The sequence below is a fragment of the Zosterops lateralis genome, assembly GCF_965231275.1.
Source record: "Zosterops lateralis genome assembly, chromosome: 5".
NCBI lineage: Eukaryota > Metazoa > Chordata > Aves > Passeriformes > Zosteropidae > Zosterops > Zosterops lateralis.
Window position 1 is genome coordinate 36,471,392 of NC_139766.1, and position 22,438 is coordinate 36,493,829.

The 22,438-nt window shown below is 52.1% G+C and overlaps 1 protein-coding gene and 1 long non-coding RNA gene across 3 annotated transcripts; one reads left to right on the forward strand and one right to left on the reverse strand.

The window, feature by feature from the left end:
* Positions 1-282: 282 nt before the first annotated feature.
* LOC310909560 lies at positions 283-5,960 on the reverse strand. 2 transcript variants are annotated; one of them, XR_014590104.1, is made up of 5 exons: positions 5,450-5,960; positions 4,787-4,866; positions 2,954-3,047; positions 1,166-1,378; positions 283-397 (listed from the first exon to the last, which is right to left on the reverse strand). It is a non-coding gene; the product is annotated as an uncharacterized lncRNA (long non-coding RNA). The 2 variants fall into 2 exon arrangements; XR_014590105.1 differs by having other exon boundaries at positions 1,166-1,305; positions 5,450-5,757.
* Positions 5,961-5,974: 14 nt separating this feature from the next.
* Positions 5,975-9,190, forward strand: HAND2 (heart and neural crest derivatives expressed 2). Its single transcript, XM_083861518.1, has 2 exons — positions 5,975-7,081; positions 8,482-9,190. Exons 1-2 carry the CDS (start codon positions 6,530-6,532, stop codon positions 8,578-8,580), a joined length of 651 nt encoding a protein of 216 aa, XP_083717644.1. The 5' UTR covers positions 5,975-6,529; the 3' UTR covers positions 8,581-9,190.
* Positions 9,191-22,438: the final 13,248 nt, after the last annotated feature.

Sequence of the window (22,438 nt, forward strand, 5' to 3'; positions counted from 1 at the left end):
TGAGTTGCCTGTAGGGCCCTGGGATCTTACCCAGAGCATCTGCCCGCTCCTCTTCCAGCAGCCTCTGCTCACACATGAACCTCAACCTGTAGACTGTATATATATATATATATATATATATGTATATGTATACACCTGGACGGGGATCAAAATAAACAAATAAACTTCGAGGGACTACCTAATAAAAAGCGAGCATTGTCTCTCCCTAGAGGAAAGAGAAGGTGAGCTGCAGAAAAACAAAATGTTGATTCAGCAAAATAAGTTCTGCAGGGTGATATAAAGTATTTATTTTTGTTGTCGCATTTACACTCGTTCCTTTTGGCCGGGGCTCCGTTTTCCTTCAGGTCTGGGGAGGTACACGACACTCACTTCTCCGTTTTCTGTCTTCTTAACTTGCCTGAAAAGATGAGTAAATAATATTTTTTTTTCTATCTAAAGCTCAGCAAATTAACACTTTGTGCATCCCCAGATAGGCTGTGTCATCTGTACGAACAAATGACGGTAGGCGGCCGTGCGTTTCTAGTAAAATCTCCTGTATTCTGTTTACATTATGCCATTTCTGTTTGTAATTATTTTATTTTAATTTTATGTCACTTTAAACACAAGCCAGACCGCTTTTCCTCCGTATTTTGTACACAATGCTCTCTTTCTCGATAAGATGTTCTGTCCTATCTTTTCGCTTTTTTTCTTTTTCAAAATGTTTATAGTTCCCCACGAGCAATTCTCCAATATTTCATTCTCGCATTTTAAGGACTTGTCCCTGTCTTGCTTTATTTGTTTGTGTGAAATTTAGTTTGAAAGGAGATCAGAGAGAGCAGGAGGGGTTTGTAATAAGAGAATGACCAAGTGACCTAAAGGCTGATTATATGTCATTAACTGGAGACTCGGTGGATCCAAATTACCAAAAGGACCTCACTCGGCCGGATCAATTACACCCAATACACATATAGGAATTGCGGTGCGGGCTGCTGATGGTAACAAGTGTGCAGGGGATATTTGTAGGACTCACTGCTGCATTTTGGGGCGAGCCCGTGTTCCACAGCCCGTCCCTGGCCAGGGGACACCGGCAGGTCGGCACCGATATTTGGGGAGTGTAGTTAGGGCCAAATTGCAGCTAATTTTCACTGCTCCGCAGGGATTTTTCTCTTAAGCCAAGCGAGGTTACCTTTGATCTGTGAAGCTTCGTTAAATGGAGACTTTGCATGAAGGATGGCAGTAGGTGTGTTGATTTTTGTTAAGCTAAACACAAAGCGATGCCAGCCCAGCCTTCTTCTTCTTCTTCCTTCACCGCCTGAACTTCACATGCTGGGGGACAAAGCATTCGTTTTGAGCTATTTCATCAGAGTCGAGCTCAAGAGGAATTTAAGCTGTTTTTTCCCTGGAATACAAACAAATATTACAATTATTATGGAGAAACAGCGCGTTTGTCTGTATGTGTGTGCGTGTTTATTGCATGAGTGCGTGCATAGGAGATGCGTGTAACAATTGCAATAAATACAGGCACACCGTGCTCACTGCAGAATTTCCTACGCTCTTTATCACCATTTTTGTGACAAAGAAGAGATTTTGGTTGGAATTCGTTATGTTTTTCTTTTCTTTCCCCGATTCCTGTGCAGGTCTAAACGCACCTCAGGATGCTCAGTGACAAATCTCAGCAATGCTGGAATAATTGTTTGCAGATCCAGCGGTAAAAGGCGCAGGGTCGCGCATTCACCGCCAGTCCCTGCACTTATGACATGCTCAGTGTCTCGAGTTTTTCTCATCCCCGATTTTTTTTTCTTTCTTTTTTTTTTTTGTATACACAACGGCTGCGGGATTATCGTGCCTGAAATATGTGGGCGTTATTACCGATAAGAGTAACGTAAAGCAGGGTTCCTCCAGCTCCAGGGGCAGCGGTGAATTGGGGCCTGCGGGTCCTGGCCGCTCAAATACAGCTTGTGCGAGCACGGGAGAGCCTGAGAGCCGGGCCCATTAGGCGCAAGTCCTTTTCATTAACCCGCACTGACAGCTTGACCTCCAAATCATATTTCTCCGTGCCGCTTTAAAAAAAAAAAAAATCCCTCTTCTTGCATATTTATATTCTTTCACCGAGTCCTAAGCGACGCTCCAGGTATGGGATGCGCCGTGTCCCTGGGACAGGGGATGCTCGAGCATCCCCAAATCCAGCCGAGGATGATGCTCCTGTCTGGTCCATTCGGTGCCGGCTCAGTGACATCCTGCACTCTATAAATCCAAACCCGTCCCGGCTTTTCAAGCCGTGCCCCGGGCGGCTGAGCGATGCGGTGGGCAGGGGAGGAAGGGAGAGGGAATGCAAAGGACCGGGTGCCCTTGGGATGCTCTCGTGTGTCTCATTATTTCTGTGCTTTAAAAAGAAATTATAGAGGGAGATGCCCGCGCTGAATGGAGCAGGGATGTGCACGACTCAGTGATGCTGCAGCTCACTGTCCCCATTATAGTCCCACGGATTTGGGACGCTCCTGAGCAGAAAGGTGCGGGGAAAAAAATCAAATGTTGAGGTGAGGCGCCTCTCTGGCCCGGCCTGCCCCTCCCAGGGCCCGGCCCCAGTGGCCCCAGTGTTCCCAGTCCCAGCAGATGTGCCTTCCCGACCACCCAGCCTCGGCAGCTCTTCCCCGTTTCCATACGGTTTTCCCCGACCCATTCGGAGAAATTAGCTTAATTTGCAATTTAGCTTAATTCACACAAGGCCGGGGGGAGGAGGAGGGAGCGCGGCTCTATTGTTCTGTTATCCCAACTCCCAGCCCAGCCCTGGCCCGGGGGAGAGAAGTGACCTGGAGATAAGCGGGGCTGGGAGAGGGACAGGGATGGGGATGGGACTGAGAGAGGGACAGGGATGGGGATGGGGACCGAGAGCAGGACAGGGCGCACACACACAGCCAGCCCCGAGAAAATGAAATAAAATTTTTAAAAGAGGGTAGAGGAAGAGAAAACCAACCTCGGCACAGTCTCCACCGAATTTTCTTTATTATAGCAAGCTAGGAGAGTCCTGTTTGGCAGAAAAATCCAGATAATCGCCGCCTAACATGCAACTATTTTGGCAGAGAAATAAAGTGACATAAAACCGGGATTTCTTTTTCTTTTCTGGTTTTTTTTTCTTCTTCTTTTTTTTTTTTTTTAACCATATGATTTGTGCACAAAAAAAAATTATAATCAAATCAATAAGTGTGAGATTGGCAAAACGCTGGTGCTTTTTAGCGGACTCTGAGCGTAGGATTGGAAAAGGTACTTTGAGCTGCAGCGTTTTTCAACGCGTGGAGCAAACAGAAAACGCTACAACCCATGACTGGAAATCCTGAGTATTTAAAATCTGAGTGACTGTAAGAGAGTTGCATTTGCTCTAAAACTCGCTTTATAAAACTCATAAATAACTGCTGGGATAAGAGGAAAATATACATATATATATATATATATATGTAAAATCCTTCTGGCTGCTTTATCTAGAGATCCTCTTTCTCTAAAGTTAATTAAGCAGTCCTGATGCTGGCTTTGGAGACTGTTCTGATCGCTATCTCCTGTATAGTTTATTACTTTTTCTCTGTCTCATGCTCTCCGTTTCCTCCATCACTGGAGATGCTATCGGAGGGGCTGCAGTGTCCTGTCACAGGGACTGTCACATTGCAGCTTAACCTGCAGTGCAGAGAAAGCTCCTACACAACCAGAGAGAGCAGAAAGAAACACACTCCCGTTTGCAAGCAAATATAATTTTCTGGCCTTGGCAATGCCCGCTCCTTCTCCCCATCAGGAATACACAGAGCTGGGGAAGCGCTGCAGAACAAGAACACACAGAGCTGGAGAAGCGCTGCAGAACAAGAACACACAGAGCTGGAGAAGCGCTGCAGAAAGCGGGTGGATTTCCAGGCTGTGCCCTGCAAACATCTCACCCTGAGCTGCCTGTACCGTCTGCCTTCCTTACATTGAAAAATCCACATTCTGTCCTCGGGATAGCACAATAAATACCCGTGTGCCCGTGCATATATAGACACAGATAGCCATCAGCTGCTTACGAGCATCTGTGTGTATTTATAAGCTATATGTGTATATACATCAATTCTACATCTGGACTAGTTTTTCACTTTCGTACTCGGTTTACACCCAGGCGCTCAGGCATATGTGTATTTGCTTATAAAACCTCCATGTCTGCTCAGTGCACATCTCCTCTCTGCTCCGGCTCTGTCCTCCTGAGCGGCCTGAGCGCATTGAGCTGCTGCAGAAACTGGACCACAATTCTTTCTGCTTTCTTTCGCAGCCTCCTCCGTCTCTATCCTTCTCTTTCTTTAATTTACGGCGCCTCGGCTCCTGTTGACACCGTTTTCTGCACTGCCTCTATTGTAGAACTGCATTTCAATAGACGCCGGATGAGCCAGCACAAATCCAGCGGGTATTTGGTATTTAGTTATTTAGTAATTTAGTAATGTTCGCCTCCGTTTGAGGATGACAACAAATGCGCCTCGCCTCCGAGTTATTAATGAGTTAAAGCTCCAGATACGTTTTTATCTTTTGTAATATTTTCAGGCTTACTAAAGCAAAGCACCTAAATAAATCCTACAGGAGATTTCTTTCCTCCTTGGCCTGGCCGTTCAGCGAACATTTAACTACTAAATTTAACTACTAACATTTAACTACTCCCTTTCGATAAGGGAGCAGCTTTCCGCAGACGCTGCTCTTTTTTTATTGCAGAAGCAGGAACGCTGAGAAATACTTATATATTTGTTAGTAAAAGCTAGAAAATCACCTCGGAACACACTGTAAAAAATATTCGGTTACTCACCCATCATTTCAGCTCAAGAAGTAGAAGCTGATTTGAGGCGGGAGTGGCTCGGGTGGAGGTGGAAAGGCGCAGGCAGCAAGCTGGGAAAGAAACAGTTAGATGGGATTTATTGGGAATGTCTCAAAATAGTGGGTTCAGAACAATCCCCGTGCAAGGGAGGGGATGGAGGGGATGGTTCTCCAGGGGAGCTTTCCCATCCCGCGGGCAGAGCCAGCCCAAGCAGTTCCCATCCCGCGGGCAGTGAGAGGAACACAGCCGGAGCCAGGCAAAGCCGTTTCCAGCCCAGGCAGTGAGCAGAGCACAGCCAGACCAGCCCAAGCCCTGGGTGTTCCCAGCCCAGGCAGTGAGCAGAGCTCAGCCGGAGCCCTGAGCGGTCCCATTCCGCGGTCAGTGAACAGAGCACAGCCAGAGCAGCCCACGGTAACCCAGACAAGGCAGAGCACCTCTCCTCCCTCCCCGGAGAAAGCAGAGATCCCGCGGTGATCCCGCATTAACCACCAACACGGGTATAAACCCCAGCCTGTGCCAATCGGGCATCCATGAAATGCCCTCCCAAGCCGCTTTCGCTCCTCTCTCTACTGGATCAGCACAAAAAGCAACCTCAGAGCCTATCAAACTCTCACACAGACTTTTCCCAGGAAATTTCTCGGATCCATACTGTACCTGGTTTGAGATTATCCGATATTTAGGTTTTAATGATTTTCTAGGGGAGCTTTTTGTTTGGGGGTTTTTTTTTTTCGATTTTTTTTTTTTTTTAAATGCAGATTTTACTGTAAGGCATCTGCTAAACACTCGCATTAACCTCTGCCTCCATGATAATTTTTCCCCCCTTGTTTTAATTACATTAGGGATGCGGAGGGGCAGCCAATCCTAAGAGAGGAGCTCAGCAATTAGCAGAGCGAACATCAAAAAGTTTTATTGCGGAGGGCGGCGGGCTCCGCCCCGGCCCGGCCATTGGCGCCCGCCGCTTCTGACGACATATATTAACCCGAGCGGCCCTAAACATGTATCTGTACATGGGGATCGGGCCGGGGAGCCCTGGCAGTGCCCCGGGCCCAGGGGCGGCGATGCCTGGGAGGAGATGAGAGTGCCCGGCCAGCATTGAGCAGGGCAGGGCACAGCACAGCCAGCACTGAGCGCCCCACCGAGCAGGGCACAACCAGCACTGAGCGCCCACCGGGCAGGGCACAGCCAGCACTGAGCGTCGGGCAGGGCACAGCCAGGCCAGCACAGCCAGGCCAGCACTGAGCGCCCAGCACTGACCACGCCGCCGGGCAGGGCACAGCCAGGCCAGCAGTGACCCCCCGGCCGCCCAGCAGTGAGCGCCCCAGCCAGGCCCGCATGGAGGGAACCCGCGTGTAAGTACCGCCCGCCCGCGCCGGAGACAGGAGAGAAGCAAGAGAAAAAAAGAAGATCTCGGAAGCCAAGCCGTTTTGTTTTTTGGTCGACATCTCTCCGTAGATTTTTTTTTTTTTTTTTTTTTTTTTTTTTTTTGGCTGTGCGCGCTGCCTGGAAGAGCCGAGCAGGAGCAGGAGGAGGAGGAGGAGGCACAACGCATGAGCGGCGGCGGCGGAGCCCGGCCGGGCCCAGGGGGGGATCGCAGCGCTCGGGCAGCCGCGGGGACGGGGCAGCACCGCCCCATGGACGGGCACGGGCCGCTGGGGCACTGCTGAGCCTCAGCTCCGCGGGCCGGGAAAGGGAAACCTTTGTTCGGGGCCCGGGGGGGCGCCCCAGGGAGCGGGGATGAGTCTGGTGGGCGGCTTTCCCCACCACCCGGTGGTGCACCATGAGGGTTACCCCTTCGCCGCCGCCGCCGCCGCCGCCGCCGCCGCGTCCCGCTGCGGCCACGAGGAGAACCCCTATTTCCACGGCTGGCTCATCGGCGGCCACCCCGACATGTCCCCGCCCGACTACGGCATGGCCCTGTCCTACAGCCCCGAGTACGCCGGCGGGGCCCCGGGCGTGGAGCACTCCCATTTCGGGGGGGGCCCTGCCGGGAGCGGCCCGCCAGGCCTCGGGGGGCCCCGGCCCGTGAAGCGCAGGGGCACCGCCAACCGCAAGGAGCGGCGCAGGACTCAGAGCATCAACAGCGCCTTCGCCGAGCTCCGCGAGTGCATCCCCAACGTGCCCGCAGACACCAAACTGTCCAAGATCAAAACGCTCCGCCTGGCCACCAGCTACATCGCCTACCTCATGGACCTGCTGGCCAAGGACGACCAGAACGGGGAGGCCGAGGCCTTCAAGGCAGAGATCAAGAAAACAGACGTGAAGGAGGAGAAGAGGAAGAAAGAGCTGGTCAGTGCTGTGGGACGGACGGGACGGGGAAGGGGAGAGGGAAAGGGAGAGAGAGACCGCTCGGGAAGCCCCATCCGAGCCAGGCAGGGTCTGGGAGAATGTCCATAGGGGATGTCTGTGGGGATGTCCATAGGGGATATCCATAGGGGATGTCTGTGGGGATGTCCATAGGGGATGTCCATAGGGAATGTCCATAGGGGATGTCTATAGGGGATATCCATAGGGATGTCCATAGGGATGTCCATAGGGGATGTCCATAGGGGATATCCATAGGGGATGTCTGTGGGGATGTCCATAGGGAATGTCCATAGGGGATGTCTATAGGGGATATCCATAGGGATGTCCATAGGGATGTCCATAGGGGATGTCCATAGGGATGTCCATAGGGGATGTCCATAGGAGATATCCACAGGGGATATCCATAGGGGATGTCCATAGGGGATGTCCATAGGGGATGTCTGTGGGGATGTCCATAGGGATGTCCATAGGGATGTCCATAGGGGATGTCCATAGGGGATGTCCATAGGGGATGTCTGTGGGGATGTCCATAGGGGATATCCATAGGGGATATCCATAGTGGATGTCCATAGGGAACACCCCGGTCCCACCGCTCCCTGCCCGTAGTGAGGGCCCAAAGCGGAGTCCAGAGCGGTGGGATCCCAGAGCGGCCGTGGAGAAAAGGTTCCCACATCCCGAGGTTATTCCCGGCTTGTCCCGTATCTCGCAGGAGGCAAATCTCTGCTCTCCCAACAGAAAATCTGGGGGGTGAATACCTGCTAAACCCAGCCCCGCTTTAAGCCTCGGCAATAGGGGCTTTGCAGCGAGAGCCTGTCTGTTCTGCGCTCGGCACTTCAACCTTTTTGATTTTTAAGGCGAGAGCGGGTTTAGCCGAGGCCGGTTTTGTGCAGGCCCCATGGCGGGATATGTTAGTGGCCGCAATCCCATGTTTTACCCCTTTACCCAGCTTCTCCCCGCACTCAGGGACGGGATGCTGTAGGGGGGAATCTTATCGTGATCCCTGGGGATGGCTGGCGCCTCTGAGCCCCCAACCCAGACACAGCAGGGGATGGCACAGCGGGGATCAGGCCCCAGGACACAGCAGGGGATGGCACAGCGGGGATGGGGCTCCAGGGGTGGCAGGAACAGGGATCTGTCCCCGCCGGGCTCCAGGGCCGGCTGTGCCCCAAGGGAAGCTGATCCCACGATTTGCTGCCAGCCCCTGTTTTAGTCTCCATTATATCTCTCGGAGCTGCAGGCCCCCATGAGCTCGCCTCTCTTAGTTTCCCATCTCAAAGCAGGGGAGATGAGACCTACAAAAGGGAGGAATATATCTAATTATTTTTTTTTTCTCTCTCTCTCTTCTCCCCCTTGTGTTTCTCCCTCGGATCGTGTCTCCCCAGAACGAAATCTTGAAAAGCACAGTTAGCAGCAGCGATAAGAAAAGCAAAGGCAGGACTGGCTGGCCGCAGCATGTCTGGGCTCTGGAGCTCAAGCAGTGAGCACGGCAGGACTGCAGGAGCCCTCCTCAGTTCCTGAGCTCTCCTCCGAGGACTCTTTGTATTTGGAATCATCCAGTTTATTTATGTGCAATTTCTCCCCCGACCCCCCAAAATGTGGATATTTGAAGGAGAGGGAAAAAAAAAGCATTCCATATATGAAGAGGAAACTCCAGCTTGGTAAGGGGTAATGTCTCTAAATGTTTTGTGAATGTTATTTGCTTTGTATAAAACACGTGGGGAAAAGAAGCGTAGAAAAGGAAAAAAAAAAATCATCCCTCCCTGGCATTAGTGTGTATGTGAAGTGTATCTTTAATACTTGGCCTTTTGGATATAAATATTCATGGGATTATAAAGTTATATTTCAACAGAAACAGTTGCACCGATGTTTCGATTGACTCGGTATTTAGTGTTGTAATTTTGTTGTGGTCGTTTCGGTATTTGAAGATGTTTTCAGCAGTTACTGGTTATGTGCACTTCCGTCCGTAAGGGAAAAAGTGGAATCTAATTAATATTGAAGGTGTAAACGTTGTAAGTACTCAATAAACCACTGTGTGTGTTTTTTACAAAACAAAAGAAAAAAAAAAAAAGAAAAAGGAAAAAAAAAAAGAAAATCCAAATCTTTTTATGTTTTATACCTCAAAATGTTTTGAATAACAGCGTTGTTTATGGCTTTTTTTTTTTCATAATATTTAAAATATTCGGAAGTAAACTAAATTATAAAGACGGCTCCTAATTTTATTTTTTAAAAAGTGACTGAATGAAAAGAGGTTTAGAGGGAGGGATCTCTCAGCCCCGTGAGTGTTGAACAGAAAGCGAACAGGAATTGCTTGCGGTGGTGTTTCCATGCAGGAGAACGGGAAAAGGACAAGGGTGAAAACCCGGGCGGGTCAGGAATAGCAGGGATGCGTTGGAGGGATGCATTGGAGGAATGCACGGCAGGGATGCGTTGCAGGGATGCATTGGAGGGATGCACGGCAGGGATGCGTTGCAGGGATGCATTGGAGGGATGCACGGCAGGGATGCACTGCAGGGATGCACGGCAGGGATCCATTGCAGGGATGCACGGCAGGGATGCATTCACGTATGAATTGCAGGGATGCACTGCAGGAATATGCACAGCCGGGATGCACTGCAGGGCTGCACTGCAGGGCTGCATTGCAGGGATGCACTGCAGGGATGCATTCACGTATGAATTGCAGGGATGCACTGCAGGGATGCACGGCAGGGATGCACGGCAGGAATACGCACTGCAGGGATGCACGGCAGGGATCCATTGCAGGGATGCACGGCAGGGATCCATTGCAGGGATCCATTGCAGGGATGCACGGCAGGGATGCACGGCAGGAATACGCACTGCAGGGATGCACGGCAGGGATCCATTGCAGGGATCCATTGCAGGGATGCACGGCAGGGATGCACTGCAGGAATACACACTGCAGGGATGCATTGCAGGGATGCACGGCAGGGATGCACTGCAGGGATGCATTCACGTATGAATTGCAGGGATGCACGGCAGGGATCCGTTGCAGGGATGCACTGCAGGGGTCCATTGAAGGGGTGCACTGCAGGGATGCACGGCAGGAATACGCACTGCAGGGATGCACAGCAGGGATCCATTGCAGGGATCCATTGCAAGGTATCCCTGCAGGGATGCACAGCAGGGATCCATTGCAGGGATGCACAGCAGGGATGCATTGCAGGGTATCCCCGCAGGGATCCATTACAGGGATGCACGGCAGGGATGCACTGCAGCAATACGCGGTTCTCCTGCCGTGGCAGGCCGGGCGGCGGTGCCAGGCGCGGTTCCCGGAGAGGGCCGGGGGCGGGCGAGGGAGGCTGCAGAGCTCTGCTCGCAGTGATTATGTAGCAGGTAAAATTACGTCAAGGAAGAAAGAGCGAACAAGGCAAGGGATTTGCGGGGGTCTGGGGGGAAGGGGGGGAGTGTGTGCTGTAGGGAATATGTAAGATTTACAATGAGCTACGGTGAACTTAATATTAACTTTGTGGTTCCTAAAACTCTCCTGGGTTGCACGTTTCCAGTCCGCCACAACGAGTATAATTATTTTTAACCTTTTTCATCCAGCTGCGAACTGCAGCAGCCCGTGCTCTGACTCTCTTTAGTAGGTTCATTGCTTCCCCGACAGGATTTCTCTTCCCTTAAATATTTCGCCCTGTCTATCGACTCCTTACAGGAGACTTTCTGGTGGCTTTTCTGCTCCCAGTAACAGGGCGAGCTGCAGAGCTCAGCGCTGGGAAATGCATGATATAGTTCTGTATTATAGGCACGCAAGGAAAAAATTAAGTTTTCACTAAAGGAAGCTGCTCTAGGTATTTTTTTGTCCATTCCTTAATAAGGGCAAGGTTTTCCACTTTTTCCATAATAAAATTAGGGCTCGTATTTTAATTTTTTACTTAAATCGCCTAGCTTAAAGCAGGCTGGCTCTCTCTCCAGGTGCAGGGCTGCATCCCTGCCGGCCTTCCCGGCCCCCGCGCCTAAGGAAGCGCTTCCCATCCCAGTGAGAGCCAGCAGTGAGCGTAGGTAGATGTGCAATTGCCCATAAAAAGATAAGGGAGCCCCTGCGCCGTTTCGCCGCCCCTGCTGACAGTGGGGAGGTTGCGGGGTTACAACAACCAGACCAAAGTGATGTGCCCTCCCTCCCGTGGGGTCAGGCAGGCCGGCTCTGCTCTCCGCCGTGAGTCTGTGTTTACAGACACTTGCCTCTGTTTACAGCACTCGGAGCGAAGAATCTGCCCCCTTGTTTGCTTTTCCTTGCCTGCTAGTGTCCCAGCTGATGGACCGGAGCCTCACGCACTCTGCCTTCCCTGCTCAAACAATTTTAATTTTTTTTTTTTTTTTTTTTTTTTTTTAATTTTTTTTTTCGTGGTGGCGCAGGAAAAATAAAAGAGGTGAGGGGTGGCTGCGACTGCTGCTGTGGGCACATCGTGGGCAGCCCCTCTGCAGATCCTGTGTTTTCCCTGCACCGAGTCGCCGGGTTGCAGCTCCGATGTGAATCCCCTGCCCAATATTTCCCCATGAATATTTTCCCGTTTTGTAACGTCAGTTTATCGGGACCGAGAGCCCCTCTGAATCCGCTGAGGAGGAGCTCTTTTAATTGCTCACTAACGAGGATGTTGCTGTTTTCCCAGGAATAGCCATTCCAGCCCTAGACAGACCGGAGCCGGCAAAAATGTAGGTTTTGACGTTAAAAGCTAAATGGGGAAGCAGAAGGTAAATTGATGGTGGATGGGGATGTCAGTGCCCTGGGCTCAGCTCTCGGCCGGGGAGCCCAGGCCTGATAACAGCGGAGCTCTGCATCCTTCATCCTTCATCCTTCATCCTTCATCCTTCATCCTTCATCCTTCCCGCACCGGGGCATCCCCATCCCGTCCGTTCCTCCCGTAATTCCTCCGGGCCAGAACATTCTGGGGAGCTTTTACCGGGGTTAAAGGCAAGTAAGAGGAGGGACAGCAACTGCAGCTTTTCTCTGTGGCTGCAGGAAGGAAGGCAGAAGGGAGGGCAGGGCGGAAAGCAGCGGTGTCCCCTCGGATTGACTCACGGATCCGTGTTTCAGGCTTGTAGTTTAGGGAACGACATCCTCTGCTCTCTCTCAACAGAACGTAGCATTTTAATTTTTTTTTTTTTCTCCTTGAAAAGGAAGAGCAACAAACATCCCCCGGCCGAGGTCCCGCCTCCCGTCCCCCCCCAGGGGCCAGACGGCCCAAACAGAGCTGTGTCCCCTCTCAGGGAGGCAGGACCCTGTGTGTCCCCTCTCGGGGAGGCAGGACCCTGTGTGTCCCCTCTCGGGGAGGCAGGACCCTGTGTGTCCCCTCTCGGGGAGGCAGGACCCTGTGTGTCCCCTCTCGGGGAGGCAGGACCCTGTGTGTCCCCTGGGGGAGACAGCAGCGGGGAGTTTTATATCTCGATTTTGGAAAGCGGGGACGCAGCGAGGGGCCGGCTCTGTGCCTCTCAGCCGCTGGCAGTGCTGAGTTTTGGGGATTCTGTAACATGCTATGGGATGCGTGTGCCGTGCCTGCGTTCCGCCAAGGAAAAGAGAAAAAAAAATAAATGTAGCGGGACTTTTTTTTTTTTTTTTTTCCTTCGTTTTGCTTTGTGTTGTTGTGGTCTGGGGATTTTATTTTTTCACGCATACTTCCCCTTTCCCCCGTGGTTCCCGGGAGCTCTTCTTTGCCTCAGAAGATGATTGCAATGATCATTTCTCGTTTGATATCTTTCTCAAAGAAGTGCAGCGGGGCCCCTCGGCCGAGGCAAAACAGCCCCAGAAGCAGCGCCGGGCCATGGGCGGGGTACAAACAGCACTGGGAGATGCCGTGGGGACAGCATGGACTTGAAAGATGGGCAGGGAGGTGGGGAGAGGAGCTTAATAATAAAACCTCTAAGCAAAATATCCTCCTTTTGCGCTTGGAAACCAAACCTTAATCCTCCTTTTTCACACGTACTCGCCCAGCGACTCACAAATAGCCCCAGAAGAAATGTCCAAGTAGCGATGGGAAGGAAACGCCTACAGACATAATCCCCTCTGCTGTAACCAGGGGCTTATCAATGTTTTATATACTTTTAATTTGGGGATTTTTTTTTTTCCTGCGGGCCAGGAAATATGTGCCTTTGCAAACCAGTTCCGATCTTTTCTATTTCTAATTGGCCAATTACTGCTCAGCGGTTTCAGCTTGTCACACACAATGGAGAGTAAAACGGAGTTGTTATCTGAATTATATATTCACATAAATTCTAGCAAAGCCTGTGATGCGCGAGGCCGGCAGATTTCTGAGGTTCCCCGCACCTCCCTCTTCCCCTTCCAAACCAGCGTGCCGTGTCTCCCTCTTCCTCAGCTTTCCCTCCCCCCAACCCCATTTTCCTCTAGAAATACCACCGCTTTGATGATGCCATTTTAGAGCATTGATTACAAATTTATTCTCAGACACTATATAAGTCTTTATATCTGCTATTAGAGACATCTGGGAACGATTAGAGCCGTCCCTCCCCCGGCTCTGCTCCCTCTATCTCGCAGCGAGGAGTTAGAGACATGTTGACGTCAGATCAGACGGCTCGGAGCCATCCTGCTCTGCGCTCTCCGCTTGGGCGTAATCACCGCCACGCTTTCCAAGCGCCGGCCCCGCCGCCAGCTGCAGTGCTGGGATGTTGGGATGCTGGGATGTTGGGATGTTGGGATGTTGTTGGGATGTTGGGATGTTGTTGGGATGTTGGGATGTTGGGATGTGTTGGGAGGTTGGGATGTTGGGATGTGTTGGGATGTTGGGATGCTGGGATGTGTTGGGATGCTGGGATGTGCTGGGATGTTGGGATGTTGGGATGTGTTGGGAGGTTGGGATGTGCCGGGATGTTGGGATGTGTTGGGATGTTGGGATGTTGGGATGTTGGGATGTTGAGATGTTGGGATGTGCTGGGATGTTGGGATGCTGGGATGTTGGGATGTTGTTGGGATGTTGGGATGTTGTTGGGATGTTAGGATGTTGGGATGCTGGGATGTTGGGATGTTAGGATGCTGGGATGTTGGGATGTTGTTGGGATGTTGGGATGTTGTTGGGATGTTGGGATGTTGGGATGCTGGGATGTTGGGATGTTGGGATGTTGGGATGTTGGGATGTTGGGATGTGTTGGGATGTTGGGATGCTGGGATGCTGGGATGCTGGGATGTTGGGATGTTGGGATGTTGGGATGTGTTGGGATGTTGGGATGCTGGGATGTTGGGATGTTGGGATGTTGGGATGCTGGGATGTTGGGATGCTGGGATGTTGGGATGCTGGGATGCTGGGATGTTGGGATGTTGGGATGCTGGGATGTTGGGATGTGTTGGGATGTTAGGATGCTGGGATGTTAGGATGCTGGGATGCTGGGATGTTGGGATGTTGGGATGTGTTGGGATGTTAGGATGCTGGGATGTTAGGATGCTGGGATGTTGGGATGCTGGGATGTTGGGATGCTGGGATGTTGGGATGCTGAAATGCTGGGATGTTGGGATGTGGCTGCAGTGGGACCCGGGGCTCCTCGGTACAGCCCGGATTTGGACCCAGAAGGCTCCGGCTCCTCTGAGTTTGCTGCCGAGGTTGTTTGTTTATTTGTCTGCTCGGGACTTGGAGAAAGCAAAAGCGGGCGGGGTTTGTCCTCTCAGCCCCCGGCACAGCGCTCGCTTTATCTCAGCCCCATTTCTCCCGGCGCATTCGCTCACAGCGCTCTCTTCCAAAATAAACACCGAGGCGGGCAGATTTCCACCTCATGTCCTGGCAGGGAGGAATTACCCAAACAAAGCGCGGGCAGTGACACCCCGTTATCCCGAGCGCAGGCAGGGTTAGAAGGAGCCGGGACAGCCGCCGGCTGCTGGAAAACAAGGCGATTCCCCACCCAAACGGCGGGGCTGTGCTGCTGGCAGGGAGATGGCTTTGCACCTGCTATTAAACCCTAATGAATCGCCTCTAATTGAGAGCGGGGCTGGCTGGCGGTAACTGAACAGCCTTGGCTCGGCGGGACCCCAGACCACGTTTGATAATACCTTTATTTGGACAAACTTTTTACTTTGCAATTTTTTTTTTAATGTCTCGTATCGCTCTATTTTTTTACCCCCAAAGAGATTAAAAAAAAAAAAAAAAAAAAAAAAAAAAAGGAATAAATCCAAGTTAAGGCTCCCCTGGCTGCTGGCAGCCCTGGCCGGCCGACACTTGTCCAGCTGTACATTGCAATCAGCGCTGCTACCAGGAAGGAGGGGCGGCGGGGGTGGAGGAAAAAGCAGTTGATCTCGTCTCCAGAGGAAAAAGATAATGTTAGACAATTTATCTGAAGGATTAAATTCTCGCCGTAAAATACTCTTGCCAGGAGGAGGAAGAAAAGAAAAACAAAGCCCCGTGTGACCCTAAAAATAAATTTTAAAATCCTTCCATTTCTTTGTTCCAGCAGAATAAAATAAAATAAACCCCCCTAAGATACCGCAACTCTCCTCTGTGTCTATCTGTAATCTCGAAAGGAAAAGGAACATTTCCTTTCTGAATCAGTGCAAACGGTATGCGGGGAGCTCGGCTTCCCACCACAGCCACCCGCCCAGGGGGTCGGCCGGGAGGGAGGGAATTTTTAAGAAGCTCTTAAAGTAAAGAGAAAAAAAAAAAAAAAAAAAAAAAAAAAACAAAAAAAAACAACACCAAAACTGCGAAATAAGCCCTAACAAAAAGAAAATAAAATTTTATTTTTGCGGCCTTCTGTGTAAGAGAAACAACGGAGATGAGCGGGCCCGCGTTCGGAGCCTTCATTCGCCAGCCGTGGAGGATGTTCAAAGCACAAACGAGCCCCTCCGCTGCCCAAAGGACTCGGGAGAAAAATGTGCAATTCTATTTGAATGCGGAGCAGTGGAATCGTTCCGCCGGTCCCGTTTACTGAGCAAACATGGGGGGTAAAAGGGAGGCCGAGTCTCCTATAGGGGTCTCTATTTGCATGCCGTATGTGGCCATAGCTGCTTAGCATGGACTCCTTAAAAAAGATAAATACGTGTGGAAACCCAGAGAAATTCTCTAAAACTGGCTTAAAATACAAGGAAATGTCCTGCCAGAAAAATACGGGAGGTGGAAGAGATTAATAATAATAATAATAATAATAATAATAATAAGTGCTCTCCCCCAAGGCTGTAGCCCTGGCAGAGTTGCTGGCAGCGCTGCCTGAAGGAGGACCCAGCAGCTGGGGGGCTGGGGGGGCTGGGGACACTCAGGGGGGCTGGGGACACCCAGGGCTGGGGACACCCACGGGGGCTGGGGACACCCAGGGCTGGGGACACCCTGGGCTGGGGACACCCTGGGCTGGGGACACCCGGGGGGCTTGGGACACTCAGGGGGGCTGGGGACACACGGGGGGCTGGGGACACACAGAGGGGTTGGGGACACCCGGGGGGGCTGGGGACACACGGCGGGGCTGGGGACACCCAGGGCTGGGGACACCCAGGGGACTGGGGACACCCAGGGCTGGGGACACACGGGGGGGCTGGGGATACCCAGGAGGGCTGGGGACACCTGGGGGGCTGGGGACACCCGGGGGGCTGGGGACACCCAGGGCTGGGGACACCAGGGGGGCTGGGGACACCCGGGGGGCTGGGGACACCCAGGGGGGCTGGGGACACACGGGGGACTGGGGACACACAGAGGGGTTGGGGACACCCGGGGGGGCTGGGGACACACGGCGGGGCTGGGGACACCAGGGGGGCTGGGGACACCCAGGGGGGCTGGGGACACACGGGGGGGCTGGGGACACCAGGGGGGCTGTGGACACCCAGGGGGGCTGGGGACACCCTGGGCTGGGGACACCCTGGGCTGGGGACACCTGGGGGACTGGGGACATTCAGGGGGGCTGGGGACACCCACGGGGGCTGGGGACATTCAGGGGGGCTGGGGACACCCTGGGCTGGGGGCACCCAGGGGACTGGGGACACCCGGGGGGCTGGGCTGGGGACCCCCAGGGCTCGGTGGTGTCTGGAGCTCTGGCAGAGACCCTGAGTGCCTCTCTCCCAAATGTGGTTCTCATAGAGCCGGCGGTAATTACCTAAAGCCATAACTGTCTCCGAAATTATTCATTAAATGCATTGCCGGGAATGTAGCTGGGCGAGACTCTGCATTTCTGGCCTTTGAGCCCTCTGAGCACGACATCGCCTCTCTCCTCACCTCCTCGGCGACTCGGAGCGGGTTTTTCTCTCTCTCCCTTCCCCTCGGTGTGTTTGTTCTCGGGGGCTCAGGTTGCTTTCCCCCTCCCGGCGGAGGAGCGCGGTGCAGGGCGGCAGACAGGCCGGGAGGGTGTTTTGGGGAGTTGCAGAGCCGTGCGGAACATCATGTCTGTGCCCTGTGCTGCTGTCAGCGGTGACACATCCCAGACGCGCTCGCTACTGTATGGCAGATTGAGTTTCTCAGCAGAAAACTCTCTCCCTCCCTCCCTCCCAAACGTCTTCAAAAACCTTCTCCAGATACTGCGGGTCACTTCGGCTCAAACGGGGAGAGAAAAGGGGGAAAATGGCTTTTCCTCTCTCCTCCTCCCTGTCCGGGCTGCGGGGAGCGGTGCCTTGGGAGCGCCTCGTCCTGCCGGAGCCCCTCGCCCAGCCGGGGATTGCGCTCCAGGTAAGCGGGGCAGGGGATCCCCCGGGCGGATCTCGCTGCCCGAAAGGATTTACCCGGGGCTGGGCGGCCGAGGTGTCCCGTTATCCCCTTATCGGGGATGGGGTGAGAGCGGGGGTCCCGGAGCCGCCCAAAGCCCCCGGGCCGGCGGGGCTGGGGCAGCCGCGGCTGGGAGCGGAGCGGAGACACTCTGGGGGCTTTTAGCGGGGCAGGCGGCTCTGGCAGCCCGGGAGATCGGGACATCCCCCCCTTCTCTCTCCTCCCAGCTTTTCTTCACGGAAATGCAAGAGGCTCGTGTTTTTCCTCCGCCACATATTATAATGAGTTTCACCGTTCCTGTCCTCCCACCTCCATAAAATATCGATGCCCCCAGTGCCCAAAGGAGAGGCCAGTGGGCTGGAGTGTCTCTGGAGCTCCTCTCCCCTCCCTGCAGACGGGCCATGCTCCAGGGCTCGTGGTGCAGCTCTGCCCTCTCTATGAGAGGAGCGATGCCCGTGCAATGTGCGGCACCAGGGAGGAGAACTGGGCTCCGCACACCAGCTCTCACAACACTCTGCAGGATCTCGGGGAAGGCCCTCTGCTCCCAGTGAGTGCTTTGGTGTGGCAGCCCTGGGCTCGGAGGAACCGATTTCCCTCTGGATGGATGCAACATCATTTTATTCGTGCCTGTTGCAAACGGTTCCCACTAACCCCTCTCTCTCGGTCCTTCCTTCCTCAAATGAATTGAAAGGTTTTAATTCAACCGCTCGCACAGCCCCCTCCTCCCATTTTCCTTTTGCCTTTTTTTTTTTTTTTTTTTTTTTTTTTTTTTTTTTTTTTTTTTTTTTTTTTTTTTTAAGGCACCTCTTGCCTTTAGCAGGAGTGTAATTGTGGCCCTGCCCGATGCACAGAGCCTCCTGTCGGGAGCAGTTAGCTGTGGCTGCGTTAGGCCAAAGGACCTCCCAAGTGGCGGTGGCCTGGGTGTCATAGGAAGGGACTCTGCACATTGTCCATTCTTTCTCATCAAAGTCCCAGGCACCGTGGAGCCAACGGTTTGGGGAAGAAGGAAAACAGTAAACAAGCCTTTCCCTTCCCTTCCCAATCCAGCGGCTCTGAGCTCTTCCCGGGACATGGAAAAGGGACCGAATTTTTCATAACTTCGGCTCTACGGTGTGATTTACATTTCCGGCTGCTTTGTCAGACTGGCAGTAATTTACAGCCTGATAAAAAACACTTTTACAACACCAGAACATGTTCAAGTGGTGGCTTACTACGCATTTTTTTTTTTTCTTTTTAAATAGGACACAGGCAAGAAAAAAAAATTCCGTTTCCTGACTTTTTCCACCATGGCATTTTGAAGAGTCAAATGGATTGAAGTTGTAGTGTAGGAAAAAAAAATAAGAGGAAACAAAAAGAAAAAAAAAGAAAAAAAAAAAAAAAGGGAAAAAAGTAGGAACAGGCTGAAGCAAACAGGCATGAAGGAAATCCCGAGCTTTTGTTTATATGCTGTGTGTTATACATCCACATCTCCCCTATTTCTCTAAGGTTTTCGTTTTTTCGTTTAACGGATAGTTCTATTATTGTGCTCTCTGGCCAAACCCTGCTAGTCTTGCCCCAGGGATTGCTTTCATTTAGCCAAGTAGCTATTGTGTTTAAACAATTTCTTTCCTTTAATAATTCATTTCTTCTCCGGAGTCTAAAATCGAGTGGGTCTGGTAGCGTTTATGAAAGGGGAAGCATCTTTTATTCCATTCTAAAAGCGGGGTAAGAGCGTTATCCCTTCTGGAGGAGCCTCCAGCCAGGCTTCTGCACCGGGGCAGGGCAGGACGGCTCTGGAAACTAATGTACAACATCCCTATCCTGGTAGGAACGATAAAGTTTAGTAAATTACAAATATGTGAATTTGGCAGACAGTTAGGGATGAAAATGATCAAACGATTTAAAAAAGAAGAAGAAAAAAAAGAAAAGGCAAGCAATGAATAAACCACATGTAGCAGTTGCCTCTTTCATGACTTTGGTAATTATTTACACCTGAATCATAGTTTACTCCAGCCACGGTTTCAAAAGTAAACCTTTAAAGAATTTAATTATTTCCAGTTTTCAGCAATAGAGATGAAAAAAAAAAAAAAAAAAAAAAAAAAAAAAAAAAAAAAAAGAAGGTTAGTGAGCAACTGCTGTCTCCCGAGCTCTCATAAAAGGCTTTATGTGCGTTTCCATCCCAAAGACACAAGCAGCCCTTGTGTGTCCCCTCCTCCCGTCCATCCAGGAGCTCCCTGTCATCTGTGCACATATTTATGGCCTAATGGGGGTCGCATGGGAAGGTGCCGCTGGATATCTGTGTGTATATATATATATATATATATATAGTGTATACATATATAAATTTACCTATGTGTGTGCTCTCAGCCCAGGCACAGTATTGCAGCACGTCTGGGTGAACTCCCCGGCTCCTTCCTTCAGCTCTATAATAGCTCTGTTATTTTTACTAAATGATCAGGATGGCTCTACGTGACCCTTCCTCATTTAAAACCATTTTCTATCATTGCCCGTGTGCCGGGGGGGACTGGGGGATGGATCAGGAGGGGGGAGGAATCGACAAGTCATTGAGAATAACGGGGAAAGCCTGTGATGTATAGCGCGTTTTATCTTTATTTAGGCAACACGTCGGTGGCAGGACGGCCCGAGTTTCCATGCACATCCCATCCTCGGGGAGGGGGCACATCCCATCCTCGGGGAGGGGGCACATCCCATCCTCGGGGAGGTGGCACATCCCATCCTCGGGGAGGTGGCACATCCCATCCTCGGGGCGGTGGCACGTCCCATCCTCGGGGAGGGGGCACATCCCATCCTCGGGGAGGGGGCACATCCCATCCTCGGGGAGGGGGCACATCCCATCCTCGGGGAGGTGCAGGCGGGCTCGGGGGGGCTGCTGTGCCAGGGGGATGGTTGGGCTGGCACAGGGAACCCTCTCGTTCCCCTGCTGCCGCTTCCTGCCTGTGAATTCCGCACTTTCTGGGGAAATTTCAAACAAAGAAAAAGGAAAAAAAAAAAAAAAAAAAAAAAGGGGGGAGGGGGGTTGGAAAGGCTGTTCTCCGTTGCCGGAGCTCCTCTGCCACACTGGTACCTCTGTGTCCACCCTCCTGCCGTGGGTACTGCGGTGAGCTGCCAGCTGCGAGCACTTTCACAATTTCACTGCTCGAATCAACCGCACTTCCCGGCTCGGGGCTGCCTTGGCATCCTCCGTGCAGCATCCTCGTGTGCACCGCATCCCGGGCCCGGGCGGGGATTTAAAGGGCTCTGAAAAATCCGTTTGCTTTTAGGAAACCGGTTTTGGCTTGACTCTGGTGTGAGTCTCAGGAGTGAAAGGGAGGAAAGACAAAGCCGTGGTGTGGAGCTCAGGCTCCTGCAGGCGGGGAGTGCCCCTTCCCTGTGCAGGACAGGCGGGGAGTGCCCCTTCCCTGTGCAGGACAGGCGGGGAGTGCCCCTTCCCTGTGCAGGACAGGCGGGGAGTGCCCCTTCCCTGTGCAGGACAGGCGGGGAGTGCCCCTTCCCTGTGCGGGACAGGCGGGGAGTGCCCCTTCCCTGTGCGGGACAGGCGGGGAGTGCCCCTTCCCTGTGCGGGACAGGCGGGGAGTGCCCCTTCCCTGTGCGGGACAGGCGGGGAGTGCCCCTTCCCTGTGCGGGACAGGCGGGGAGTGCCCCTTTCCTGCCCGGGACAGGCGGGGAGTGCCCGGGGGAGCTCCTGGGGTCCATCCCCGCACATCCCCCGGCGGCTCCCGGGGCTGCCCGCACTCCCAGCCCTTCCCCTGCCCTGCCCGTACCTGGTGCGGGTGTCTGCACTCCGGGCGGGGGATGCTGAAGGGATGGAAACATTATCCCCGCACACGGTTCATAAACTCTCTGGAGCTTCCCAAAAACAAGCGGCAGCCTCACATCAGTGGATCTTACGAGGGTTTTATACACTCCCACAGTAAGGCATTAAGCACCAGCTGCAGGACTGTGCGGACAAACCCACATATGTGGGGCACGGATTAAAAAGGTGTGTGCATCGCCTTGGGTTAAGGGCTCACTCCTTAGGACTCTTTTACTCACCGGCTCTTTCTCTGTAAAACAACCGTTAGAAATTTTGTTCCCCGAAGAACAACAACTTTGGAGGTTTTTAATTTCTTTCCCCCACCCCGCTCTTGGCTGAGAGACGGCAATACCGAGCTGGATGCAGGAGGCGAGAAGGGACGGGAACTGACTGGAACTCATTTTCTAGAGGATCATTCTTCCTGGAACTCATTTTCTAGAGGATCATTCTTCTCTATTTGTGATGGACAGTCATTGCAATGTGTCTCCACAGTCTTAGGTCAAAGCCATTACTCGAGCGTCTTTCTTAGTTTTGAAAAAAAAAAAGTATTTTTTTACTTGTCCAACCCTAAGAAGATGTACCCAAATATAAGATTAAAAGTGTACATCTTATTATAGATGGACGGCGACGGTTCCCACTACAGCATCTCATTAAAATCGACAAGAAAACAGAGATTGAAACATGATAAGATCATATAAAACATTTTGAGTGTAAGATGTATAAGCATAGAAAGTGTTTAAAACGGTAACATTTTTCTTTTGCCTTTTTCTTTTTTTTTTTTTTTTTTTTTTTGGGGGGGGGGGGTGTTTTTTGTTGTTTAAAGTAAAGTGGTCATTTTATTTAATGTTCTACACACACGTGTGTATGTATATATATAGAGAGATGTATATATATATGTATGTATGTGTGTGT

Excerpts from the sequence above, each read along its gene's own strand:
- HAND2 (XM_083861518.1), top strand. The coding sequence starts at position 6,530 with ATGAGTCTGGTGGGCGGCTTTCCCCACCACCCGGTGGTGCACCATGAG. Across the intron at positions 7,082-8,481 it reads AGAAGAGGAAGAAAGAGCTG|AACGAAATCTTGAAAAGCAC; the intron begins GTCAGTGCTGTG and ends GTGTCTCCCCAG.